General features: G+C 47.7%; 1 protein-coding gene, 1 long non-coding RNA gene, 1 other non-coding gene and 1 pseudogene across 4 annotated transcripts; 2 read left to right on the top strand and 2 right to left on the bottom strand.

Moving 5' to 3' along the window:
- The first annotated feature begins 6,804 nt into the window (after positions 1 to 6,804).
- LOC103677740 lies at positions 6,805 to 7,904 on the top strand (annotated as a pseudogene).
- A 2,827-nt stretch (positions 7,905 to 10,731) lies between these two features.
- On the bottom strand, positions 10,732 to 15,122 carry RPL39 (ribosomal protein L39). Its single transcript, XM_040628576.1, has 3 exons — positions 14,970 to 15,122; positions 13,247 to 13,350; positions 10,732 to 10,986 (listed from the first exon to the last, which is right to left on the bottom strand). Exons 1-3 carry the CDS (start codon positions 14,970 to 14,972, stop codon positions 10,938 to 10,940), a joined length of 156 nt encoding a protein of 51 aa, XP_040484510.1. The 5' UTR covers positions 14,973 to 15,122; the 3' UTR covers positions 10,732 to 10,937.
- Positions 11,504 to 11,635, bottom strand: LOC121103865. Its single transcript, XR_005836153.1, has one exon. It is a non-coding gene; the product is annotated as a small nucleolar RNA SNORA69 (small nucleolar RNA).
- Positions 15,123 to 15,340: 218 nt separating the features above from the next.
- On the top strand, positions 15,341 to 22,366 carry LOC103677727. 2 transcript variants are annotated; one of them, XR_572510.2, is made up of 3 exons: positions 15,341 to 15,553; positions 21,367 to 21,407; positions 21,774 to 22,366. It is a non-coding gene; the product is annotated as an uncharacterized LOC103677727 (long non-coding RNA). The 2 variants fall into 2 exon arrangements; XR_572511.2 differs by having other exon boundaries at positions 15,341 to 15,790.
- The last annotated feature ends 533 nt before the right edge of the window (positions 22,367 to 22,899 follow it).

Genomic DNA, 22,899 nt, shown 5'->3' with positions numbered 1-22,899 from the left:
ATACGCGTTACTGACGTAGACATCATCAGTGGACCTCAACAGCTTTTGGTGATGTGTAAGCATACCAGGAACTCACTTTCCAAAAGGCATGCTTCCTTCAACACCACCCTCTAAACTGCATACTTTTTTTTAAGATTTTTTTTTTAAGTAAGCTCTACATTCAACATGGGGCTCGAACTCACAACCCCGAGATCAAGAGTTGCATGCTCAACCGCCTGGACCAGCCAGGCACCCCTATTTCATTCTATTTTTAGACGAATGAGATAAATGTTTTATTTTCAAATAGTTTTAGATTTACAGAAAAGTGGCGAGAATATTACAGAGAGTTCCCGTATGTCCTGCATGCAATTTCCCCTATGGTTACTGTATTTTTTAAATGTTTTCAAACAAGGGGCGCCTGGGTGGCTCAGTCCATGAAGCATCTGTCTTCGGCTCAAGTCATGATCCCGGGGTCCTGGGATGGAGCCCTGCGTCGGACTCCCTCCTCAGTGGGGAGCCTGCTTCTCCCTCTCCCTCTGCCGCTCCCCCACCCTGCTCGAGCTCGCTCTCTCGCTCTCAAATAAATAAAATCTTTAAAAAATGTTTTCAAACACAACCACAATAATGAATTGATAGCAATCGAACAAGTTGCCTCTATCGTGTGCTGTTCGGAACCCATCAAAATACACATTTCAGAGGACTCGGATGCCAGGCGGTGGCGTATAAGGCAGCCACAAGGGCTTCTTCCAGAATAAGCAGCTCCAGATAAGAACATGGGACTCATCCTTGAGTCTCCAAAGAGAAGTAACATTTTATTCTAGTTTGAACTTCCAACTGGCCTTGTGGCCCAAACTAAGAATTTGGTCTAAGGTCAAAAGGGTCTGTCTTTTTCAAATCCCACAGCTCATAAGCTGGTCTAATTTATTTCAGGATTCTCCCTTGTTTACTTGACATGTCATCTTTCCCACATCTCAGTATTCTTGGAAACTTCTGAAAATACACATAGCAAAGCAAACTTCAACAAAAATCAACATAAAGAACCGTAGGAAGCACTGGGTGAAGAGAAGCAACCAGAAGAGGGCAGAGGCCCAGAGACGGAAGATGTTGCTGGAAGCAGCACCAGGACTAGCGTGCAGGTGTCTTATTCCCGGCTCGGAGCTGGGGGATGCTCTTGGGGCAGGTCCCCTCAGTTCCTACTGCTCTCTCTAAGCACCAGCCCACCCACTGGGCAGTCATGCTTCCCCAGGACCCTGCCTATAGTTGCCTGATTTTTGACTGGGCCAATCAGGCTCACCCTCTCATGACCTTGCTGTTGGAATTCAGAGATTTCCACCCATTTCTTCCTGGGACAGAGTGGACGCCATGTTTGGCTTTGCTCTAAGAGAAACAGGGGACACAGGTCTGCCAAGAAGGACAAGAGCAAAGTGGATATTCAGAAAGAACCTGAAAGAGAGGCCCCAGGGGGAGAACAGCCTGCCTGGCTTCTTAATGGCTTTCAAGACTCTGGTTCTGGTTCTTCTCGAAGCCTGCCTGTCCCCTGTCCTGGGGTTCCACAAGACATCTTTGAAGTATACAAAAACCGCACTTAAAAAAAAAAAAAAAAAGCAACATACGTGAGTGGCTCCATTCTAACCCTGAAAGTTAAGTTGACTTTTCCTGTTCTTTAAAAAGAAATTTTTTTTCTGATTATAAACACATGTTCCCTGTAGAAATTTTAATTAGCTTTCTTCCCATTATAAAAACATTTTTGTTAGGCCTATACATCCTGAGAAATATAAAATGAAAACTAAATCACTTGTAATGAGATGCATACACTTGGTTAACAAAAGATATGTGCCAAAATGTTCATAGCAGCTCTGTAAAGGCCCCAAACTGGAGACTATCCAGACGTCTATCAAGAGGGAAATGGGGAAATAAATTGTGTTATATTCACATGCTGGAACACTTGTGAAAATCGAAAAAAGGAAACCTCATTTAAAATGGAGTCAGGAGGGGTGCCTGACTCTTGGTTTCGCCTCAGGTCACGATCTCCCTGTGGTGGAACTGAGTCCCAGGTCGAGAGCCCCACCACGGGCTCTTCGCTCAGGGTGGAGTCTGCTTCGGATTCTTTCTTCCTCTCCCTCTCCTCTCCCCTCTGCCCCACCCCCCGTTCTCTCTCTTTCTCTCTCTCAAAATAAACGAACAAAATCTTCAAAAAATAATAAAAATAAAATGGGAGTCAGAAAGCCAGAAAGGCGAGCTCCCAGGCCCTAACGTTCACGGTCAGTTGCAGACCCCAAGAGGAAGTGTACCTTGCATTTTCCACAGGAAGAAGCCTCTATTACCCTAGGGGAGGAGGAATGATTTTCTCCTTGCAGAGCCAATGACCAACTGTCACAATCCAGCCAATGAAAAACCACCACACTCTGATCTCCCAGTTTAGCCCAGTGGACTTTCTGTTTATAACAGCCCCTTGCAGCTCTCTCCTTTCCTCTCCAAAAGAGCCTTCATCTCCTTTGCTGCTTTTGCCTTGGTTTGCATGTCCTGAAACACAATTCTCTGCTATTCCTGAATAAACTCATTTTTGCTGGTGAAAGAAGTTTTATTTTATTTTTTTAAAGTTGTTATTTATTTACTTGAGAGAGAGCAAGAGAGCACAAGCGGCGGGAATGGCAGAGGGAGAGGGAGAAGCAGGCAGGGAGCCTGACTCGGGGCTCGATCCCAGGACCCTGGGATCATGACCTGAGCTGAAGGCAGACGCTTCACCAACTGAGCCACCCAGGCGCCCCTGTATGTTACATTTTAATAGAATTTTAAAAATAGCCTATAATTCCAGATGAGGGGGGAGGTGTTCAATTTTAAACTTTCTCTTTTTCTTTGCTTCTTCTAGGAAATGACTTGGGTCTGGCCTATGCTGCCTGTCTTCGCTTTTTTGGTTTGCTTTTCTAACATTTCCCTCCCTCCTACTGTTATGTGCATCTTTGTTTTTCTGGAGCCTCTCTAAACTCTCTGTATTATCGGCTTCGCTGGAATCTAAATTATTCAAATTGATCAAGAGAACAGTTGCATTGAAGGTCAGGCTGAGAGCCAAGTCCCGTGGGGCTGCTTGGGTCTCCGTCAGCAGCGTCAGTCGCGCAGCCCCAAGTGGCCTTGTCGGGAACTGTTCTCCGAGCGCCTGTTACTGTGGCCAAGGAGGTGCTCCCACAACCGGGTGAGTGGTGTCACTCCTGCCATGCCTGAGCTGTCACGATAGGTCCCCTCCTCCAGGTCCCTTCCCTAGCACCTCATACTCCAGCTACCTCCCCACCGTGCGTGCGTATGTTTGGGGGGGGTCACAGTGTGTCCCCCTGGGAACCTGGCTGAGGCCTTCCCCAAGGCCCCAGGCAAGTCACTGCTCGCTCACTCCTTGTCGACGTGTTAGGCCCACAGTTTGTACCGCTCTCACTCACGTGCACGCCTGTTTCCCCCGTCACCCGTCTGCGTGCTCGGTCCGTACATCGACGGCGCACCTCCTTTGTGTCAAATGCTGGGTGAGGGGAGAGCAATGCGCAGCCAGCAGGACAGCCCCGTCCCTCTCCCTGTAGAGCCCGGGCCGATTTCAGAGGTACTAAGCACAAGGCCCCAACTGGATCGAGGGCAGAGACCGGGAGTCAGGGAAGGTCTCTCTGTGGAGGTGAAAAATAGGCTGAGACCTGAAGGACGACTGGGAGTTGGCCCAGGTGAAGAGGGAGAACTTTCCTTACCGGGACTAGCACGTGCGAAGGCTCTGAGGCAGGGCGGAGCTTGGGGCTCAGAGACCAAGCGGCCAGTGTGGCTGCATCCAGCTTAGAGTGAAGAGGGGGTACGAGCCATGCCATGTGTCTTTGGGGCCGCTTGAAGACTTGTCCCGGGACCAGTGTGAACTGGCAGGAAAGGGGACTGGTGTGCTGAGCCGATCTGTGTCTCAAAAAGCTCACTCTGGCTGGCTGCCGTGCAAGCAAGCCAGGACTTCTCAAACTCGCCACTATTGACATTTGGGGTCGGATAACAATTCTTTGCTGTGGGGGAATGCCCGGTGCATTGAAGGATGGTTTTTTGTTTTTGTTTTTAAGATTTTATTTATTTGAGAGAGAGACAGAGCACAAGCAGGGGGGCACAGCAGAGGGAGACAGAGAAGCAGACTTCCCGCTGAGCAGGGAGCCCGATGCGGGGCTCAATCCCAGGACCCTGGGGTCATGACCTGAGCCAAAAGCAGTTACTTAACAACTGAGCCACCCGGGCGCCCCGTATTGAAGGATGTTTAGCAGCACCCCTGGCCTCTATCCACTAGCTGTCCGTGGCACCTTCTTTCCCATTGTCGTAAACAAAGAGGTCAGACATTGTCAAATGTCCCCTGGGCGGGGCAGGGAGGGTTCTGGCAGCAAAATCGTTCCCAGCGAAGAACGACTGTCAAGCCATTTATTTCGGTCAGGCCAATCAGTGTTCTCTGATCAGGGTCTGCCACCATCCCTCCCTCGGTTCCCAGACACGCACATATGATGGACACAGGCACACACACAGGTGCACGCGGCCCTGACCACAGTACTCTTGCAAGTCATACTCGCCTCTGGCTGCCCAACACCCACCAGGGTTTGCATGGGCAGGGGTTTCGTGTTCACTTCTCTGGAACAGAACAGGTCCAGTGAGGTGTAAATGGTTAATACATTTACCATTTACATTTACATTACATACCATAATACATTTACCATTTACCATAATACAGTGAAATGGTTTCACTCCGTTCGATCTGGTTCTCAGTGCCATTCCTGCTTACAGCAGCCACCTGGCAGCTTAAGCACTCAATATGTTAGCTGCTATTTTAGCAGGAAATGAGAGTTGCAGAACCTTCTTTAATCTGTACAGTGGGAGAATACCCAGTACAACTGATCTTTTACAGACATTATCAATCCTTACAAACCCAAGGTAGGTATGATTTTCAACAGAGCACAAGCAGTGGAGAGGAAGAAGCAGGGAGCCCAAGGTGGGGCTCGATCCCATGACCCTGGGATCATGACCTGAACCCGAGGTGGACGAGTGATGGACTGAGCCACCCAGGCTCCAGAGATGACAGCTGGTTCAGGGATGGAGCTGGGACTCCACCCAAGGCCTGAATGCATGGCCCGGGATTTTCACTCTCATGTTGCCCTGCCCCCTCTCCAAGCCCTTGAGGGGTTCATGTACTCCGAATTAGAATCCTGGAATTGGAAGGGAACCGGCATCAATCTAAGGCTGACACTGAGCACCGACTCCCAGCCGGCTCTGCCTGACTTCTCCCTTGACCATCTGCCCCTCCCCACTAACCCACTTTTTTTCCCTGCTTTATCCAGCACATCGCTCATGTCTGCTGGGGAGGGATCCACACCAAAACTTTAATCCTGCTCACTCCCCGTCCCTCTTCTTTTCCTAGCCAGGTACCAAACCAAGTGCTGTAGCCTACAATCACATCTCGTGCTCACAGTCCTCCGAGGGAGCTCCCCCTGGCCTCACATCACAGATGGGGACGCCGAGGCTTTGAGTGGGCAAAGGAAGAGCAGCACTGGAATCCCAACTCTGCAGTCCCCGCACACCCCAGACCTCTGCGGCCGGAGGCAAGGGCTGGGCAGTAATAACACAGGGTCGACCCCACATCGTCCCAAACTGACCTCTTAGTGCTACGCCTCCTGTAGTTTGTCCGTGTAGATCTTAAGTGTCTCAGAGCTCCCAGTAGTCCCCCTTCAGGAAGCACCATCCTAGTCCTTCACATCTGGGAAATCGAATACAGGCAGCTGTACGAGCTAGAGAGAGACCAACGGAACCAGGATCTGCACCGACCTCCCAGGCTCAACAGTAACCCGTTATGCACAAGCAGCTTGCCCTCCTGTCCGCGTCATTTTCCCCTTTCATTTCTACCACTACCTGTCAGGTCTGTAGGGACACTCACTCTGCAGCAGGGCCACCTTCGCCCTGTCCCAACCTACTCTGAAGAGGCTAAGGCATTTTTAATGCTCCAAAACATCACATCACACGACTGCCAGTTAGACCAAGTCCCCCCGCTGTGGCCCGGTGGAATATTCTTAGCAGCCTAACGCTTACTGCTATCCACACAGCCGCAGCTCCCAGGTTCCTAGGCTGCTTAGTTGGTACTCTGAAGCCCACTCTTCCAACTTCTGGTCAACACTGGTCCTTAAGGATTATGGTCATCGGAGCCTGCTACCGGGGTCCTAGGTTAGACCCCTGTGCCATGCCGCCCGTACCACTTGCTGCCTCTGCTTCACCCAGCACGGGGTTCCTACAAACTAGATATGGGGTTGCCACCAAGCTTGATTCCCCCCTTTCTCTTGCTATAGCTTCACCTTCATTCCACAGGTAATTAGGGAATTTCTCCCTTCCCACCTTTTCCAGACATTTGCTTTGGCTTCCGTAGTGGCCTGTTACTAGCCTAGCTAGCATACATGTGTCTATCCACCAACTAATCCCAGGTACCTAGAACAGGGCCTGACACATAAATGCCCAGGAAATCAAATGTAGTAGGTGCCAAAATGGTCTTTTGATTTCTCTCAACAATTTTAAAGATGCAGAAATTTAGTTCACAGGTTCTACAAGACCAGGCAGACCAGTCTGATTTTTCCTGGTTCAGCGGATTCCTACTTGTATTGAGGACTGGCATCAGTCCGACCCCGGGTCCCGGGCCGTGAGGAGCCCGCCGAGCCCAGCTCTGTGCGGAGAGCGGAGCCGAGGCCGACCATCCGCAGGGGCTGTGAGGAGCGGCCCGGGCCACAGCCACGTCCCAGCCCACCAGCCGGTGGTGCACTTGCTCCCTGCGCCCCCGGGGGGCGGCCGGGCCTCAGCATGACCCGCAGCCACCAGGTCGCAGCAGGCAGCGGCTGCCTGGGCACCGTGGAGGTGAGGATCAAGTTTGCAGCTGAACTTCGTCGGTTTTCACTGGAAAGACCAAAACCTGGAAATTTGAGTTTTATGGATTACTGCAACAAGATACCCAATGTTGACGTTTTAGCAGGCTATGCAGACATCCACGGAGACTTACTACCTATAAATAATGACGATAATTATCCCAAAGCTGTTTCCACGGCCAATCCACTGCTTAGGATTTTTATACAAAAAAAGGAAGAAGCAGACTCCAGTGCCTTTGGCACAGCTATACTAATAAAGAAGAAGAAGTATCTAGATTTGTCCCAGGAGGCCTGGCTCAAAGCGCAGGACTATTAGCTGTTAATGATGAAATTTTAGAAGTTAATGGCATGGGGGCGCCTGCGTGTCGTTAAGCGTCTGCCTTTGGCTTAGGGCCTGATCCGAGGGTGCCAGGATCCAGCCCCGCCTCAGGATCCCTGCTCCGCTGGGAGCCTGCTTCTTCCTCTCCCACTCCCCCTGCTTGTGTTCCCTCTCTCGCTGGCTGTCTCTCTCTCTGTCAAATAAATAAATAAAATCATCAAAAAAATAAAGGAGAGGAATGCATATTTATAAAAAAAAATTAACGGCATAGAGAAGAGTCTTGATCAAGTAACAGACATGACACAGACATGATGATCGCCAACAAGCCGCAACCTCATTATATCGCTGAGACCAGCAAACCAGAGGAGCAATGCTGTTCCGAGCAGTCGGACTTCTGGCAGCTGTGGCCAGTCCACAGGTAACAGCCTCCTGGGCAGAACCAGCAGGCAGAACCGAGCTTAGAGCCAGAGGACCAGGACAGTGAAGAAGATGACATCATGGTTGAAGATAACAGAGTGCCGCAGCAGATTCCTAAGGCTGTTCCTAATACTGAGAGCCTCGAATCATTAACGCAAATAGAACTCCATTTTGTGTCTGAACAGAACACTTTTCCTCCTTCTAATGAAGTGAGCTTAGCACCTGTAGCAAGTGGCACAAATACAGAAACACATGCTCCGGATCAAAAACTCTTAGAAGATGGAACAATCATAACACTATGAAACCTTTGTCTGAATGTCTTCGGAATGAGGAGGCCATAGGAACTTGTAAATTTGGCTAGTTTAAAGCATATATACCTCCGAACCAGTAACCGGGAGGAGGCATGAGAAAAATAATATTGCAAGCTTAAAATGTTATTAAAACAGTAGTTTGATCATTGTTAATATAAACTTCGGTTTGTCAGAGGTGAGTTTAAGTCTAAAAGGGGCCTTGGCTAATGAAACTAGGTGCTTTTGCTATTTTGTCTCTAGAGAACTGGATGATAGAGGACATCTCAGAACTATGAGAGGACCAGATCATTTCCCTTCCAAGGGGTTGCATTATCTAACCTGCCGTGCAGGGCCCAGTTAGCTTTTCCTTTAACTATATTTCTTGAAATTCTAATGTGAAGAGGTCTGACTCTGTCCTTTGGTATCTTGGGGATGTCAGCTCCTATGTTCCCTGTATTTCATTTTGATTTTTCGATGTTGTTCCTCGGTTGCTAATTGTTACAATTTTTTTTTCCTTTTTAAAGGTGTTATTTGTCAGAGAGAGAGAGCACAAGCAGGGGGAACGGCAGGCAGAGCAGGCAGAGAGAAGCAGACTCCCCTCTGAGCCGGGGGTCCGACATCGGACTCAATCCCAGAACCCCGGGATCAAGACCTGAGCCACCCAGGCATCCCACAAGTAATTTTTTCAGATGCTTTTTTTTTTTCTCTAATATCTAAGAAATCAAACCAATTGCCTGTTTTGGGGAGTTCCTTTCTATGTCATGCTCCTGAATTAAGAAACTGTTAACAGTTGCTCAAGTTCAAAGCTTATTCATCCTATAGCGTTCATTTACAGACTCATTCCATATGCGTATAACTTCAAGTCACAAAGACAGTTCCATCAACTGGTAACATGTGAGACTCCCTTATCTCACACTCATTCCCATCTCACTGGCAATCATTCCTGTTGTTGTTTTGTTGCTGTGCTTTTATACTCTGATGTATTTTAGTATGAACCATTTTGGATTAAAAATTGCACCCAGATTAAGAGATTTTTTACACACAGGACAAACTTGTGCACTTTTTCATGAGATATTTGGTTTTTCCTTAATGGGATTTCTAGGAACACTGCCTACACTTTATGAAAAAATAGAGTATTCACTGTGGACAAGCAGAGTTTATTGCTATTAATTTTATGAGGCCATTTTATTACTTTTATTACTTTATTACTTTTTGCATCCACTTAGACCAAGTGAAGGGTAAGGGGGCTGAGTTCCATTCCTCACCTGATTTCCCTGTACAAAGTGCACGAGCACAGCAGTGGGCTTGCATATAGAAACCCAAGACCATGTGAAGCACGTTAAGATCCCTGTGACTTATGGCTATTTCTCAGTTACTTATTAATTTGATGGTAGCGCTGGAACGGTACCTTTTTAACAACTGCATGCTATGGAAACAATTAAGTGACTCTTTTGAAGGATATTTTCTATGGTAAAGATGTATGAAGTCTTGGACTAAAGGAAGGTCACTTGACTCAGAATACTTAATGTACTTTGCTGAACTATTAACTGCACATTATGTAATGCAATGTACTTTTTTTATTGAATTCACCAAAGTTCTTCCACTTCTATACCATTATTTGTTAATGGCATTCCAGCTTTAACCTTCTGTGAGGTACAGAAATTTGACTCTATAAGGTCAAAATGTTAACATGTAGGCTAAATTTCACTTAAGTGGTGCAGGGGTTCAACATTTTAAGTAAAAATCCTTTCACACACTTGTTAACAAAGTCTTAACATCCGAACTTTTCTCGGGGCAAAAATACTTCACGGCTTGACTTTTTGTACAAATTTTAACTATATAATGTACAGATCTGTCTTTTATGTATTCATGAAAATGGTAATCAAAGCTGCCAGTGCTTTTTAATTTTCCTGCTAAGGGTGTAGGTCAGTGGTGTTAAAACTAAATTTCTCATTTAAATTACTGGTGAAATAATTACTATACATATTGTAAAACCAATAGATCTTGGTTATACAATGTCAGTCCGTTGGTGGTCCAATTATTTCAAGTATACCTTATTAACAGAAATATCAGTGGATTCAGCATAAAACTCTATAGTACTAAATGTCAAGCCTGTGAATTTTGTTCTGTATCTTGAGTAAATTTATAATGTTCTCATGAGCTATCAACAAAACATATGTACTTTTATGAACTATGAATTTCCTAATTTTACATGCGACATGATTTTTACAATACTGTTTAAACTAACAAATGTATTTTACTACAATTTTATTATAAAATGTACATTATCACTAAATGAACTTTGATTTTAAAAATCAAATTGGCTTCAGTTGTTTATAATTTTTTACAAATAGACTTGTAAAAAAAAAGACTGGCATTATACAATAGCAGATAAAGATGCTATTGAAGAATGCTACCCACAGGTATGAGAACACATATACTCACTTCCCGTAAGGTGTAATGTAAGAGCCATTAGCCACAAGGAGCTTCGTAATTAAATAAAAATTCGAAAGTCAGTTTCTTATTCAAACTAGCCACACTTTATTTTTAAAAAAGATTTTATTATTTTTAAGAGAGGGCAGGGGGAGGGGCAGAGGGACAAGCAGACACCCCACTCAGCGGGGAGCCCGATCCCAGGACCCCCGAGATCATGACCTGTGCCTAAGGCAGACGCCCAAGGCACGGAACCACCCCACCCAGGCGCCCCCTAGCCACACTTTACATACTTGATTATCAAGGGACAGTTCGATCACTGCAGAAAGTTCTATCCGACAGCGCTATACATCATCTGACAGGAGAGGGGAATTCTGTACTTCACAAATGAGAAACACAACAGCAGTAGAGCTGAAAAGTCTCACATTTATTACTGAGCCAATCTATTGGTGCAGAGGCCTAGGAACAGAGAAAAACCATCTCCCTGATAAAACGTGGCTCATGGCCAGGTAGGAAGGATGTTTACAGAGCGATAGAGAATACATTATCTGTTACGCAGCTTAATTAAATATGAGCGCCAATTAGGTGTTTCGTCTCATGATGTGTGACGCCTTACAGACCCAGCTTGGTTCTTCGCCAGTGCCTCCTCTTGGAGTTGTACCTGCACAGAAAGAACTGTAGGTTACAAAGGCAGTCTGACCTCAATTTCACTGCCCTCATTCACCACAAACTTTGCCATGTCAGTACCATAAAATCCTTGAAAGGCGAAGGGTCCCATTTTTCCTTCCTTTAACAGGTTTGGAGCTCTCTTTGGGAGTAAAAAGTGATTTGCTAGATGCGTTCAAGAACTCGTCAAATCAAATTTTTACCTCTCGGAATGATTCTAGGCTAGGAAAACACACTGGTTCTTAATTGAGAGTGGACGAGTCTCTCCCCTCGAAGAGCAGAAGCCTCCCCCCGCCAAGAGTACACCCACCTACTTTTGATTCAACATACCTGGGGGGGTAGACCCAGACACATCTCTTTTGAAACCCCCCCTTCTAAATTTCATCAGAAGCAACACTTCTACATCATGGACCACACACACATAAAAGCCCCTGCATTAAGTGTTACACTAGGAACACCCCCAATCATTTCAATATCAAAGCAAGAGATCTGCAGAGCTAAGGCCACCTCGGAATTGTCCCTGTCAATCTGTCACGATTTTACCCTCACAAAGGCAAAATCCAACACGACGGACACAGATTTTCTTTCAGCAGGATAATGTCAGTACTTCCACAAGAGGAAGCACTGTAATTGCAACCTGCTTTCAATACACTTCAAAAAGTTGCAAGACAGCCGAGGTAAGAGAATCTTTCAACTGTTGCCAGTTCTCTGGGCTGAGCGTATACTCTTAACCACACATTTCTTTCATTCCGCACAATAACCTGGGAACGGCAGGGGATAGGACGGAGAAACCGATGTTCATGTCAACACATTGAAGAGGGGCTTTACTAGACACACCTGAGGTTCTCAACACAAATCCATCAAGCTTGCACAAGGGCTGAGCTGCCGAAGTAACCGTTCCGCCAAGCGGCTCAATGCTCTTTTCTCAGTATTGTTATGAGGGCAACACATGGGTTTTAAGATCTAGCTGCACTTCCAACAGTGAGACATCTCCTACACATATCGATATAAATAACAAAAGCCAGTGTTCAGTATACGATAAACTAAAGGCAGAAACTGGCCTCTAACGTGACAGGGTGTGGTGATTTCCACCCGTCTTTTTAGCTGCCTCAAAGAATTAAGAAAACAGGCCCCCAATTCACATCTTCGTCTTCACACCAGCAAACTAATCCCACTTACATCTGCAATTCAATCAAATCAGAGTGCTATACTCGCGTGAAGATCTTGCAAAAGGGACCCACTTGCTAGGCCCGTTCTGGAGTCTCAGCTTCAAAAGGCTTTTCAAATAAAAATCCTGGCAACAGTATTTGCTTCCTCCTCCTCTGTGGTCCTTTGGGCTCACTTATTTGGGAAAGCCAGAAAATCTAATACTTCATTTTAAACACACCCAAGTTCTGGAAGCTGTTTAACACCCAGGGGCTTGTCACTGGTTGTGAACCCTTGAGCAAGTATCACCCATTTCTGATGCTTATTCTTCTTCCTTTTGAGACCTGTCTCAAGGTCCACCTGGTCCCCCATAAAGCAGTGAGACTGAAAGGCATGCAGGAGACCTGCGTTTCCGGTTTAGCTTCGCCTGTTAGCTTAGGTGACCCTGGAGGCCCTCCGCAGCCATTTGAGTAAAGTCTTTTTTCCAAAAGCATCAATTCAACTACTTCTGCAGTAAAGAGCAACTCCCAATCTTTAGAAAAGACAAACACCTCAAGCTGGACTGGGTGAGCAACATCGTCTTCCCACTGCGATGATAACGAAGACAGCCCCCACCTCACGTTCTGGTGCAGACTGAAGACAATGGGAAATGAACACTGGAGTGTCTGCCCCCAATCCCAGCTGCGGGCTGGGTTGCTGTCTAGAAACACCGAGGGAGGCACGTTAAAAGAACCACCACAGGGCAACCCTCTCAGGTCCCCTCTCTCCTTGGGAGCTTTGTACTATCACTTTGCTACCTCTCAATGAACTCTGCTGCCCAGCAAAAAATTAATTAATCAAGAAACAAAATAAAACCGCAACCACCAAAACAAGCAGGTGGCTGTGGGGATTCCTTACCTGATTTTTTTTTTAAGATTTTTTATTTATTTATTCGACAGAGATAGAGACAGCCAGCGAGAGAGGGAACACAAGCAGGGGGAGTGGGAGAGGAAGAAGCAGGCTCAAAGCGGAGGAGCCTGATGTGGGGCTCGATCCCATAACGCCAGGATCACGCCCTGAGCCGAAGGCAGACGCTTAACCGCTGTGCCACCCAGGCGCCCCTTCCTTACCTGATTTTATTACCAGTTTTCATCCGAATCCACTGGGGAATGGGACGGTTCTGCTTTTGTTTCTTGGCCAGGAATCGCTTGATTCTGAAAGTCTTGTGAGAAGACTGGGAAGGAAACGCAATCAATTTAGACAGCAACACCAGAGCCTGCTCCACTGATTCAAGGTCAGGAACACCCTCGATCCACAAACATCTGAATGTTTCATCTCTACCAAAAACAACGCTCTCAATGCTAAACCCATCACGCCCTTTGCTCTTTTCCTCACAACTTCTGGACGCACATACCATGATCCCCACTGTTCGAATAAAAATCAGCCAAGGGTCAGGAAAGTAAGTAACCTACCCCAGATCAGAGTTATTAATGCGCACAGCTGGCATTCAAACCCAGGTCATCTATGCTCCAAGGCCAATACCTTCCAGTCTTCCCTGCTGTCACCCCAGCACCCAGGAGACCGGTGGGGATGGCTGGGAAACTTGGTTTTCACAAAAGAACACAGCCTTTTGTCAACCAGAACAATTTAGCACTTGCAAGTCAATGAGCTTCAGTGCACTACGTAAACCAGGGGTAGCTAAGGACACGGAGAGCGCGTGCGCCCCAGAGAGCGAGGGGCGGGACAGAAGACGTCAGTCCCAGAGTAAGCCGATTTCTCGCTGAAGGCGGAGCCAAATGCAGGCCTGGGTCCCAAGACCCTGGGATCACGACCGGAGCCGGAATCAAGAGTGGGTCGCTTAAACAACTGAGCCACCCAGGCGTTCCCCCCACCCACTGACCATTTTGGTGTGAATTCTATTCAACTTAAAATATCATTTTCAAGGACAACTTTCCCAGTTTCCCATTTCATTTTTTGGCTTTAAGAACTTGGGTCATCTAAGTCCAACTCCAACCACCCCCGCTCGAGTTTGCAGGACAATCCAGAAATGGCAGGTAGTCTCAAGTCTAGCCAACGTGGTCCAACACACCCTTGCACCTTGCATAATAGGAGCCCGTTACAAAGACGGCAAAGACTACACTTCTCTCTCCCAGCTCACTATAGCAGTTATAAATTTCCTGCCAACTAAAAAAACCAGATACTGATCCTCTCCATACCTAGAAGCATAGAGCAATTTTAATTTCTCAGAAAACGATCACAGGTAAAACCCACGACCATAACTGTCCGCAGTTAGCATTTTAAGAAGAACGCCCGAATGGCACACAGATCCACACCGCAGCACTCCTTCTTCCAGGTGCTTCCACGGGGAGGTGCGTTAGGCCCCTGAACAAAGGACTCAAGCCCTGTAAGCTCATAACATGGCATAATCCTGGCCGCCAACTTAAAAAAGTTCCGAAAACCAGCGGACCGCATTCTCTTCTCGATGCCTGGCACGTGTGACGGGCAACCCACTGTCGGGCCACGATTTCTGGAGTGAACCCCTCGACCTCTCTCCCTCCGAGTCACAGTTCGTTCCAGAAGGGCGAAAGGCAGTGGGAACCCCCGCTAGCCCGGGCGGCGCACAAAGCACCAGCCCTCGGACCTCGCATGGCCAGCCCAGCTGGCCCCTCCTCGATCGCTTGCTAGCTTCCCTCTAGGCCCGCGGACTGGAGCGGTGGCCCAACTCGACCTTCCCAGGACAGAAGGCTTTAAAATGCCCCCCGCACCTCGACGCAGTGTGCGGCGCCAGCAAGCTCGCAGAGACCTCAGGTCTCCGGAAACCACCCCGGAGCCGATGGGAACGGATGGACTTACCATGGCGAGAAGCAGCCAGCCACACGCAGCAGGATGGCGGCGAAAAAGAGAAAGGAGGAAGTGGGCGGAAGGACGTATTTAGAAGACGCCGCCGAGGGCGGAGCTTAGAAGATGAGGCCAGAGGCCGCCTTCTGCGGCCCTCACTCCGCCCCCCGCGTGCGGCCGCGCTGGCGTGGGAACTTGGCGAACAGGGCAGTCCGCGCGAAATGACATTCGCTTTGCAGCACTTCCGTAAGTGCGGTGCTCAGGAGCCTGTCAGTGTGCTTCGTGGGTGGGGCGCACAGCCCGCGGTAAACGCTGAAGTGCTACGCCTTCCCGAAGGCACAGTGAGCACAGTGGGCGGGGCTAACTCCAGGGGCGGGCAGGGGAGACGTCACGTCCGAGTGCAAGGGACTTCGGTCCTGGGCTTAGGAGGGAGTGGCCCGAGGGCTACCCTCCGCCGGGGTGGGCCGGCGGCCCCCCATCGCGGCCCTATCTCGACTTCTAGAAGTGGTTTCGACCTGGCCGGGCCGTGCTGGACGGGAAGGGATGGTGATGATGGAGGAAGCAGGAGAGGGCGGCGGGGGCTGCACTAGGAGGGTCCGGTAAGCCTAGGCAAGAGGTTGCTAACCAGGGTCTCAGCTGAGAAAGTTCGGGACAACCTTTTCCTTGGCTACTAGGAATCCCTGGCTTTTAGCCCACTTTGCAAAATGTATAGGAATTAATGGCATACGTTTTGGATGTTAGTGACCCCCGTTTTCATGTTTTTCTTCACATTTAAAAACAAAAACTTCTAAGTATCTTTGCAGTCACCTCAAGCAGTTTTGCACCAGTAGATTAAGGTAAGGGTTTTTAACCTGGGGTCCACAAATGGTCCATGTGTAGAATTCACAGAGTACATGAACTTGGCTGGGAAAAAAATCACAACTTCGTTTTTATCAAACTGTCTGAAATTTAGCGCTTTCTTTACAAACGTAGGCAGTAAATTGTAGTGACATTAACAGTACCTATGACTTTGTCACCAATAGAAATCAAAGATGGTTTCATATCACATTGCAGTTGATGCAGACGTCTTGAAATATCATTTATACACTCATCACTTCTTTGAAATTACAGTACAGTTGACCCTTGAACAATATGGGTTTAAACTGCATGGGTTCACATATATATAGGTGGATTATTTCGATTAATACAGTACAGGACTAAAAATGTGTTTTCTCTTCCTTATGATTTTCTTTTTTTTTTCTTTTTCCTTTCTCTTTTTTAAAGATTTTATTTATTTGACAAAGAGAGCATAAGCAGGGGGAGCGGGAGAGGGAGAGGGAGAAACAGGCTCCCCATTGAGCAGGGAGGGCGACGTGGGCCTTGATTCCAGGACCCTGGATCATGACCCCAGCTGAAGGCAGATGCTTAACCGACTGAGCCACCCAGCCACCCTTCTTTTTTTTTTTTTGTGAGGGGGGGCAGATGTATAGAGGGAGAAAAAGAGAGAGAGAGAGAATCTTAAGCGGGCTCTAGACCCAAAGCGGAGCCCAACGCAGGGCTTGATCTTACGATCCTGAGATCATACCTGAGCTGAAATCAAACCACTGAGCCACCCAGGTGCTCCCTTATGATTTTCTTAATAACCTTTTCTTTAGGTTACTTTGTCTTAAGAATACAGTATATAATATATATACTGTATAGAAGATGTGTTAACCGACTGTTCACGTTATCAGTGAGGCTTTTGGTCAGCAGTAGGCTATTAAGTTTTGGGGGAGTCAAAAGTTACATGCAGACTTTCCACAGCGCAAAGTTGACACCCCTAACCCCTGCGTTGTTCAAGGGTCAACTGTAGTTATTAGACCCATAAGGAGAACTGTGTTAAGAAGCCCGTATGTTACTACAGCACACATTTCTTTTAAGAAAATATTTTGGTAACTGTATTGCAGTGTAATTGATTTTCTTTGTAATCCTATGTACTTTGTTTTATGCATTTAAAAACATTCTGAAAATGAACTTCATCAGACTGCCAAAGGATTCCATGGCACAAAAGTGGTCAGGCATCCCTATACTGACGTATAGTGACAGACGGTGGAACAAACAAGCTAGCAGGAGACTTTGGAAATAGTCTGGGCAACAAATGGTGGCCCGTGGGGCACCTGGCTGGCTCAATTGGTAGAGCGTGAGTCTCTTGATCTCGGTGTTGTGAGTTTGAGCCCCACATTGGGTGTAGAAATTACTTAAAAAGAAAAGGAAGGAAGGGAGGGAGGGAGGGAGAGAGGGAGGAAGGAAGGAAGGAAGGAAGGAAATGATGACCCAAAGTAAAGTCCCCAGGATGTTGAATAAGGAGAAATAAAATCAAGAGATGATTGTGACAGTAACAGGACATGGTCTCCAGGTTTCTGTCTTGAGCAACTGGATGCTGGTGCCTTAGGTCTAGAGAGGAAATACACAAACAATAGGAAGCTTGAGCCCAATTTAACAACCATTTTTTAGCAGCAAAAGTTTAGTTACTGTAATCCCATCCAGTTTTTAAATTCAGGCTGTCATCCAGATAAGTTTTTTTCTTCATCCAGATAATTTTACGTTTAATTGAAGTGAGACCTCAGGCTTCTTAACCTAAAGTTTTACTGTTTATTTGAGAGCCAGTATTTTCTTTTTGGTGGCCCAAAGGAGCAGCAGATAAGCCTTTAGTTGCTAAATTATCATCATCATCATCATTATAACTACCATTTACCTCAGGTTTAGGGTGTGATTGACACTGTGCTAAGAGCTTATATAAATCATCCTTTAAAAAAAAAAAGATTTTATTTGTTTGAGAGAGAGAGAGAGAGCACAAGCTGGGGGAGGGTCAGAGGGAGAGGGAGAAGCAGACTCCCCGCCGAGCAGGAAGCCCGATGCGGGGCTCGATGCGGGGCTCAATCCCAGGACCCTGGGGTCATGACCTGAGCCAAAGGCAGATGCTTCACCAACTGAGCCGCCCAGGTGCCCCTAAATCATCTTTTTTTTTTTTGCCTTTTATCTTTTTAAAGATTATTTATTCATTTGAGAGAGAGAGCACACATGCGCAAATGGGGGGCGGGGCAGAGAGAGAAGTCATAGGAGACCCACGGAAGGCATGTAACAAAATGATTACAACAAAGATACATTGAGAACATGTAAGTTTAGGAAGCAGGTGTGTCTTCCTATTAACTTCAGGGAGAACATCAAGATTCAAGACAAGGCAAACCTCATCACGATGGTCATGGTGAGAAGGGTCACCGTTAACCACCCGCAGACTGACTGAATTGCCCCCCACTCCCGTCGGCTTTTCCCTCATTTCCCCTCGGCTGTCTCCCCTTCTTCCCAGTCCTTTCTATATTCTCTTCTCTCATCCTTGCCTGCGGCTCTCCAAGCTTCTGAATCAGGGCCCACCTATACTGCAGGCTGGGCTGCCTATCGGGGGGCCGCTGCCGAGGATTGACTCTAGGCACACAGGACTCACCAGCTTCCAAAGGGAGGGCCAAGGGCTCTCCTTTACCGGCAACGTGCTCCTTTTCCTCCTTCTGTTCTGTTTTGTTTTCCTGGTTGGCATTTTCCGTATTGAGATTTTTTTACTCTGTGTTCCTCTTTGGATGCCATTGGTCCTGGGCCTACCCTTGCAATCTCCTCCTCCTGCTCCAATTCTCGCCAGGACGGGACCTCTACGACACTTAGACCCACACACCAGCTCCCCCTCCGCCTCCTACTCTGGCCTGCGCACCCTCAGGGCCACCAGGAGCAGGTACCAAGGAGGGGAAATCATCTTTTTAATTCCTACAGCTTTATAGGGCACTCTTCGTTCTACCTGGTTTTCCTTCTACCTTGCACGCTACCCATTCGCAGTTTCTTTTGCTGGTTCTTCCTTATGTCCATTCCTTTCTAACATTGGAGAGCCCCAAGGTTCATTTTGGACTTCTTCTCTTTTCTATATACACTCCCTGCTTTGGCGATTTCATCCAATATCATGGCTCTAAATACTCTTGGTTGATGATACCCAAACATATGTCTGGACCTTCCGTGAACTCCTTCTGCCTTCCCAACATCTATTAAACTTAATATGTCCCCAAGAGAGCTCCTGATCTCCCCCCTCCACCTGGGTCACTCAAAGTCTCCCCATTATGACAAATGGCACCTCCGTTCTTCCTGTGGCTTAGGCCAAAATTTATCTTCCACTCTTCTCTTTCACATCCCGCATCTGGTTTGTCAGCAAATCTGGTCAGCTTGACTTTGAAATTTTATCCAGAATCTGAGGACTTCTCTTCACCTCTACATTGGTCCAAGCCACCTGCTCTCACCTAGATGACTTTAAGGCTCCTCGCTGGTCTCCCTGCTTCTGTTCTGGCTTCTCTACAGCAGCCGGAGTGACCCTTTCACGACCTAAGGCAGATCACATCACTCCTCTGCTCAACGCTCTTCATGGGCTCCGCATCCCTCTCCTAATAAAAGAAAGTACTGGAATTTGCAGTGGCCTGAAAGGCCGTACCCGGTTGGTTGCACTACCTTACTTCTCTGACCCAGCCTCCTGCTACTCTACGGCCCACTTACTTGCTAAAGCCTCACCTCCCCTTGCTCTTCCTCGCACACACCAGACACAGTTCTCTTCACAGCCTTAGTACTAGGTGTTTTCTCTGCCTGGCACTCCCATTTCCACAGGTAGCCCGTGGCTGGTCTCCTCACCTCCTGCAAGTCGAGGCTCAGATGTCTCCATTTAAGAGAGACCATCCCCCAAACAGTCTGTAGCCCCATTCCCTGCTTTTCTCGGCAATACTTACCACCTTCCATCCTGTCGTATCGCGTATTTATCGTCTAATTCCACATTGGAATGAAGCTCAATGAGGGCAGAGAGATTTTTTTTAACTTTTTATTTTGAAATAATCGGGGATCCATAAGAACTCCCCAAATTCTACAGAGAAGTCTTTCTCTAGCATCAGTGTCTTGCGTCACTAACATACAATGTCCAAACCAGAAAATGGTGTTGGAACAATCCAGAGAGCTTACTCAGATTTCACCAGTTATGTACGCACTTGTCTGTGTGTGTGTGTGTGTGTGTGTGTGTGTGTGTGTGTGTGTGTGTGTGTGTAGTTCTATACTGTTTTATCCTATGTGTCACTTTATGGGGTGTGTGTGTGTGTGGTTCTATATAGCTTTATCCCATGTGTAACTTTGTGAAACTACCACCACGATAAAATACAGACCTGTACCATTACCACAAGCCTCCACGAGGGCAGGGTTTTTTTTTTCCGTTGGATTTGTTTGCCCCTGTACCCCCAGCCCCAAGATCCAAGCCCGACACATGGTAGGCGTGGGTGTCTGTTGAACTGAAAAGGGCACGAAATGAAGGCTGGCGGACTCTCAAGCCAGGACTACCCGCGTTTGAATACCAGCAGTGCAACGCACTAGCCACGTGACCTTGGGTCCCTCACTGAGCCTGTCTGTGCCTCAGTTCTCTCTTCTGGAAGAGGGGGAGCACTACTATTACTTAACTCCTAGCGCTGTGGCGAGGATTCAGAGTCACTGGCAAGACACGTTAAGCACCTAGGAAGCCCTGCGTCCATATGCACCCGGCGCATCACGGCAGCCAGCCCCGTGAACAGCAGCCGTGACTACTTTCATTCCCTTGTATTGTAACAGGGCAGACAGCGCTAGGCACCAAATAAACTATCACAAGAATGTTGAAGGGGTGCTGATTGCCAGCTAAGGGGAGGAGGCGGCATTTGAATCCAGCCTTACAAAGGGAGTGGTGGTGTTATGGGCTGACTTGAGTTCCCCTAAAATTCAGATGTTGAAGCCCTAGCCCCCGGTACCTCAGAATGTGCCTATTTGAAGGTAGGGCCTTAACAGAGGTGATTAAGTTAAGATGAGGCTTGCCAGTGTGGGCCCTAGTCCAATCTGACTGCTGTCCTTATCAGAAGAGATTAGGATACACAGACAGCAGGGATGCTCAGAGACCATGTGGGGTCCCACAGGTGTCAGAAGGGACACGGACTATGAAAAGGCTCCAGGATTTGCCCTCAAGTGCTCCTTGGTGCCCCCGAAAGGTGGGCCAGGGCTTGAGGGGAGGAGAAGCTTTTAGGACGTTTGAGTGAAGAGAAGGAGATAGAAGGGCTACGAGAGAGGGCGGTGAGCTTAAGAGCTGATCATTTTTGGTAGATCTTGGAGAAGATGGGAAGGAAAGAGGTAAAAGATGCAAGAAGTGCAGGGATCGTGTGTCCTGTGGGGGCTTGGAGGACACGTGGGGGCAGGCTGAAGGGCATCAGGAGAGGCGCTGCCCTTGAAAAGGAGAGCAGTCGTTTCCGGCAGTGGGAGGGAAGAAGAAAGCCATGAAGAGAGAATGTTTTTTTGTAAATTTGGTTTTTAAATTCTGTAAATATTTTACGTGATTGGATCCTATGTAACCCTCCACTTCCTCTCCTAGGTGTTTCTCCAACAGGAAGGAGAACACATGTGCATCCAAAGGTACGTACTAACTTGCTTGTCGCAGAATTCTTTGTAACAGCCCCAAACCGGAAACGGTCCAAATCTATCACCATTGCGTATTTTCCAAGCGCTCCTACACAGGGGCGGTTCTCAAAGTGTGATCCACGGAAGGCTAGGGGCGGTCCTTAAGACCCTTTCAGAGGGTCCGCAAGGTCAAAAGTATTTTTCTAATAATGCAAAGAAGTCACTTGCTTCTTTTCCTCTCACGCTGTCCCACGTGTACTGTGGAGTTTTCAAGAGGCTGCACGGCTCAGAATGACTTCCTTGCTCTGACAGACGGTAGACTGTGTGCTCGTGTGTTTTAAATATTGCTGTTGCAGTTTCTAATACAGTATGTATCGGTAGATGTCATCCACACAAACAAAGGTCCTCCGGGGTCCGCAATGATCTTTAAGCGAAAAGGAGTCTGAAGACTAAAACATTTGCCAACCATCCCTATCCAGCAATGGAAACGGACTCCAGCTACCCACGGCGGCGTGGCCGATCCCGTAAACATCTGCAGGACCGCGGTACGAAGGAAGCCGGACAAAAGCACGCATACTGTATGGTGGCATTTACATGAAGACCCAAGCCCGGAGAACAGACTCTGTGCCATGAGAAGCCAGGATAGCAGTGATCCTTGCGGGCAGGGGGTGCTGGTCACGTTCTGTGTCTCGCCCTGGGTGCTGTTTCCGTGGATGTGTTCACTTTTAGCTGTACACTCTGGGTTTGTGCACTTTTCCATGAGTGTTCTGTTTCAACATAAAGTTCAAAGCACATCTAGCCGGGCCTTCAGACAAAACTGTAGATGACAGGGTCTGCAGAGGACTTTCTGCCATCCCAGTCGGCCCCAGCCCCTCATCGGCTCTTTCGTCCCCGTAGGTAATTTTTCTTAGTTGCTGATTTCTCCTTCCATTGTTTCTTTTGGAAAATATCTAGATATTTTCTTTTTTCCTTCAGATTTGTTTATTTATTTGAGAGAGGGAGAGAGAGCGAGCACGAACAGGGGGAGGGGCAGAAGGAGCGGGAAAGAGAGAATCTCAAGCAGACTCCCCGCTGAGCAGGGAGCCCGACCTGGAGCTCGATCCCATGACCCCGAGATCATGGCCTGAGCCAATACCAAGAGTCGGCCGCTCAACCGACTGAGCCACCCACGTGCCCCCGAATATTTTCATTTTCATGTCATTTCAGATATTCATATATTTGTTTGACTAACCCCCACCCCTGCCTTCCTATGACAAAAGCAGCCTGGTGTATACAAGAGAGAGCCTGTGAGGTAGACGGAAGGAGACCGAGGTGGCGCACAGTGGGTGGAGTGGAGTGCAGGCAATGAGGCCCACCAGCCTTCTCAGGAAGTAAAGGCGTCTGGAGGAAGGGGAAAGGATGTGGAATCGGTATGTGCATTCGCTCGAGAAGTCGGCCACCCTTACTGTGCACAGTAGTGGGATCGACGGTATTGTCATTTGCAGCACAGTGTGGCCCACTTGCTGAG

Source organism: Ursus maritimus, assembly GCF_017311325.1.
Source record: "Ursus maritimus isolate PB19 chromosome X unlocalized genomic scaffold, ASM1731132v1 scaffold_X1, whole genome shotgun sequence".
NCBI classification, from domain to species: Eukaryota; Metazoa; Chordata; class Mammalia; order Carnivora; family Ursidae; genus Ursus; species Ursus maritimus.
The sequence above is the reverse complement of the archived record's forward strand: the minus strand, read 5'-3'. Positions and strand labels throughout refer to the sequence as shown.